The following is a 4,433-nucleotide window of genomic DNA, read 5'->3' as shown; positions in this document are numbered from 1 at the left end:
AGCCAACAAGAGATCAATATCTAGAATAAATGAAGATCTGCAAATGAACAGATAGCAGGCATTAAAGCCAAAGAAAATAGCCTAAGGTGCAGCCACTAAAAGGAACGTGATCATGTCCTTTGCAGGGATATGGATGGAGCTGGAAGCCATTAGCCTCACTCAGCAAGCTAACACAGGAAGAGAAAACCAGTGAGACCACATGGTCTCACTTATAAGTGGCAGCTGAACAATGAGAACATATGGTCACATGGAGGTGATCAACACACACTGGTGCCTGTTGAGCGGGGTGCTGGGGAGGGAGAGTACCAGGAAGAATAGCTAAGGGATGCTGGGTTTAATACCTGGGTGATGGGATGATATGTGCAGCAAACCATCATGGCACACACTTACCTATGTAACACACCTTCACGTCCTGCACATGTACCCCAGAACTTTAAATAAAAGTTGAAGGAGCGCCAGGTGCGTTGGCTCACACCTGTAACCCCAGCACTTTGGGAGGCTAAGGCGGGCGAATCACCTGAGGTCAGGAGTTTGAGACCAGCCCGGCCAAGATGGTGAGACCCCGTCTCTACTAAAAATACAAAATCAGTCAGATGTGGCATGCACCAGCTACTCGGGAGGCTGAGGCAGGAGAATTGATTGAATCCGGGAGGCAGAGCTGCAGTGAGCCGAGATAGCGCCACTGCACTCCAGCCTGGGCGACAGAGTGAGACTACGTCTCAAAATAAAATAAATAAAATAAAATAAAATAAAATAAAAGCCATTTCCCCTCCCCTAAGTGACCTCCACCCCTCCCTCTCCCCTGCCCCGCGAATCGCGTGTGCAAGCTCCGGGATCGCAGAGTTCTTAGGGACTCTCCCCCCGCGATGCCCCGACGCGCCAGTAGCTGTGCGCACTTCATTGCGGTCCTCTTCCTGCTGTCCCTTTACTCCCTGGGCCCCGCTGGGGACCTGGGGAAGAGGGAAAGGCTTCCCAGGCCAGCTGCGCGGCGACTCCGGGGGCTCCGAGGCGCCCCTCTGCGGCCGACGCCCGGGGTGCAGCGGCCGCCGGCGGGACCCTCCAGAGGCGCGGCCGGCGCCGTGACTCAGCACTGGGGCGGAGCTGGGCGGGACCACCCTTATAAGGCTCGGAGGCCGCAAGGCCTGCGCTGGAGTTTCGTCGTCGTCGCCGCAGCCGCCGTCGTGTGTGCCACCAGTGAGTCCTCGCGGCCCGCGCCCCCGGGGGATGGGGCTCGGATCTCCCAGCATGGGGCCCAGGGCCAACCCACGGCATCAGGCTCGGGCTCCCGGCAGGGCCCCTCTCCCACCTCGAGACCCGGGACGGGGTCCCAGCGTACCCAGGAAGTCCCCAGTGCCGTTAGCGGCTCTCAGGGGTCCGCAGCGCCTCGGGCAGGGATGGGACCCGGGGAGGGCAGGCCGCGCGCACCGCGCCTTGGCGTCCTCCCCCGGGCTCCAGCAAACCTTTCTTTGCCCGCTGCAGTGCCGCCCTACACCGTGGTCTACTTCCCAGTTCGAGGTAGGAGACTCTGGCAGGGAGGGGAGGCAGGGGCTAGGGCTGCAGCCCACGGTCCCTCGCCCACGCGGAGGGAACCGAACCCCGCCTTATCCCTCCGTCGTGTGACTTTTACCCCAGGCCGTCTTCCCTGTGCCCCGCCTCTCCCGCCATGCCTGCTCCCCTCCCCAGTGTTGCGTGAAATCTTCGGAGGAATCTCTGTTCCCTGTTCCCTCCCTGCACTCCTGACCCCTCCTCCGGGTTGCTGCGAGGCGGGGTCTGCCCGGTCCCCACATCTCGTGCTTCTCCCTCCCGGCAGGCCGCTGCGCGGCCCTGCGCATGCTGCTGGCAGACCAGGGCCAGAGCTGGAAGGAGGAGGTGGTAACAATGGAGACCTGGCAAGAGGGCTCTCTCAAAGCCTCCTGCGTAAGTGACCATGCCCGGGCAAGGGAAGGGGGTGCTGCGCCTTAGAGGGCTGTGACTAGGATCAGGGGACGGCCAAGCTCAGTGCCCCTCACTGAGCCATGCCTCCCCACACAGCTTTATGGGCAGCTCCCCAAGTTCCAGGACGGAGACCTCACCCTGTACCAGTCCAATACCTTCCTGCGTCACCTGGGCCGCACTCTTGGTGAGTCTTAAACCTCCAAGTCCAGGGCAGGAGTGGGCAAGCCTCTGCCCCCGGAGCCCTTTTATTTCAATCAGCTGCCCCGCAGCCCTCTGGAGTGGAGGAAACTGAGACCCACTGAGGTTACGTAGCTTGCCCAAGGTCAAGCCTGGGTGCCTGCAGTCCTTCCCCTGTGCCTGGCTGCCTCTCAGGTGCCAGTTGAGCTCTGAGCACCTCCTGTGTGGCAGTCTCCCATCCTTCCACACACTTCCTCTTCCCCTTCTCCCAGGCTGGGGCTCACAGACAGCCCCGTGGTTGGCCCATCCCCATCCCCGGTGACTATGTGTTGATCAGGCGCCCAGTCACGCTGCCTGCTCCCCCTTACCCAACCCCAGGGCTCTATGGGAAGGACCAGCGGGAGGCAGCCCTGGTGGACATGGTGAATGATGGCGTGGAGGACCTCCGCTGCAAATACCTCTCCCTCATCTACACCAACTACGTGAGCATCTGCACCAGGGCTGGGCACTGGGGGCTGAACAAAGAAAGGAGCTTCTTTTGCCCTCAACTCCCTACCCCTCACGTGGCTCGGGCTGACCCCTCCTTGGGTCAGGGTGTAGGGCTGGGTCAGCTCTCGGCCAGGGGCAAGACACAACCTGCACCCTCATTGCCTGGGACATGAGCCAGTCAGGTAACAGGTTGTGGGGAGAGTGCAAGCACAGAGACCTCCAGCAGCTGGTGGTTTCTGACCTCCTGGGGTGGCGAGCGCTTCCTGGAGTAGCCGGAGGCGGAGGAGGATCTGTCACCAGTTTCTGGATGGAGGTGCTGGCACTTTTAGCTAAGCAAAGTATGCAGACCCAGAGCACATCTGGGGACCTGGGACCAGTTTAGCAGAGGCAGAGTGTGTGTGTGCATGTGTGTGTGTGTGTGCGTGCGTGTGTGCGTGTGCGTGTGTGTGTGCGCGTGTGCGTGTGTGTGTGTGTGTGTGTACACTTCCTTGTGTGTCGGGGGTGGGTAAAGAGATAGAGATGCGGGGAGCAGGCCCAGGTCCTGAAGGCCTTGAATCCACTGGTTTGGAGTCTCCTAAGGGCCATGGGGGCCATGGAGAAGTCTGAACAGGGCTGTGTCTGAATGTGAGGTCTGGAAGGATCCTCCAGAGAAGCCAGCTCTGAAGCTTTTGCAATCATCTGGTGAGAAATCCAGCAAGGATGGACAGGCAGAATGGAATAGAGATGAACTGGCAGCTGAAATGGACAGGATTTGGTACTAGCCTGGTTGTGGGGAGCGAGCAGGGGAGAATCGGAGACTCTGGTCTCTGGCCTGGGGCAGACAGAAAGGGGGAGTCTCAGGGGCTGGGAGGGATGAGAGTAGGAGGATGATACATGGTGGTGTCTGGCAGGAGGCGGGCAAGGATGGCTATGTGAAGGCATTGCCCGGGCAACTGAAGCCTTTTGAGACCCTGCTGTCCCAGAACCAGGGAGGCAAGACCTTCATTGTGGGAGACCAGGTGAGCATCTGGCCCCATCCTGTTCCTTCCTCGCCACTGTCTGCTTACAGATGGACACAGGTGTGAGCCATTTGTTCAAGCAAAGTGGGGCAGACCTAGGGGATGGGATTAGGCCCTCTGCCCCCAGTTTCCCCAGCCTGCTCCCGCTGGCTGAGTCCCCGGCCCCCCTGTCCTGCAGATCTCCTTCGCTGACTACAACCTGCTGGACTTGCTGCTGATCCATGAGGTCCTGGCCCCCGGCTGCCTGGATGCGTTCCCCCTGCTCTCGGCCTATGTGGCGCGCCTCAGTGCCCGTCCCAAGCTCAAGGCTTTCCTGGCCTCCCCTGAGCACGTGAACCTCCCCATCAATGGCAACGGGAAACAGTGAGGGCTGGGGGCACTCTGAGCGGGAGGCAGGGGCTGCTTGCCTCCCTTTCTCCAGGACCAATACAATTTCTAAGAAAGCTGCTGTGAGCACTGTCTTTCCTGGGAAGGGGTTCTCGGCTCTCAGCCTCGAGGTCGGGGGGAGGGCAGAGCAGAGGGGTAGAAAACGGCTGCTCTAGCTTAGTCAGTGGCTTCCTGGAGCCCTCAGCCTGGCTGTGTTTACTGAACCTCACAAACCAGAATTGGGGAAAAAAAAAAAAGAGAGAGAAACAAAGAGAAATAACCACGGTCACCGTCCTGGAGCACCACACAGTGTAGAGAAGGAGAAACGTCGCATAGAAACATGCTTTCTAGGCCCAGCAGATGCCTGTCAGAGGGACAGACTCCAGGACGGAGGGCAATGCGGGGTTCTAGGAAGGAGAGATGTGAGGAGTTCCCTGTCCTGGGACTTTGGAGGATTAGCTGAGTAGC

The 4,433-nt window shown here is 59.7% G+C and overlaps 1 protein-coding gene across 2 annotated transcripts; it reads left to right on the top strand.

Moving 5' to 3' along the window:
* Positions 1 to 957: 957 nt before the first annotated feature.
* GSTP1 (glutathione S-transferase pi 1) lies at positions 958 to 4,045 on the top strand. 2 transcript variants are annotated; one of them, XM_011942343.1, is made up of 7 exons: positions 958 to 1,194; positions 1,480 to 1,515; positions 1,811 to 1,917; positions 2,032 to 2,119; positions 2,491 to 2,594; positions 3,492 to 3,599; positions 3,778 to 4,045. In XM_011942343.1, coding segments are annotated over exons 1-7 (633 nt in total). In that variant the 5' UTR covers positions 958 to 1,193; the 3' UTR covers positions 3,967 to 4,045. The 2 variants fall into 2 exon arrangements, with proteins under 2 accessions (XP_011797733.1, XP_011797734.1); XM_011942344.1 differs by lacking the exons at positions 958 to 1,194; positions 1,480 to 1,515 and having other exon boundaries at positions 2,385 to 2,594.
* The last annotated feature ends 388 nt before the right edge of the window (positions 4,046 to 4,433 follow it).

Source organism: Colobus angolensis, unplaced genomic scaffold (assembly GCF_000951035.1).
Source record: "Colobus angolensis palliatus isolate OR3802 unplaced genomic scaffold, Cang.pa_1.0 Scaffold21, whole genome shotgun sequence".
In the NCBI taxonomy this organism is placed as follows: Eukaryota; Metazoa; Chordata; class Mammalia; order Primates; family Cercopithecidae; genus Colobus; species Colobus angolensis.
This window is presented reverse-complemented; position numbering and strand designations above follow the sequence as displayed.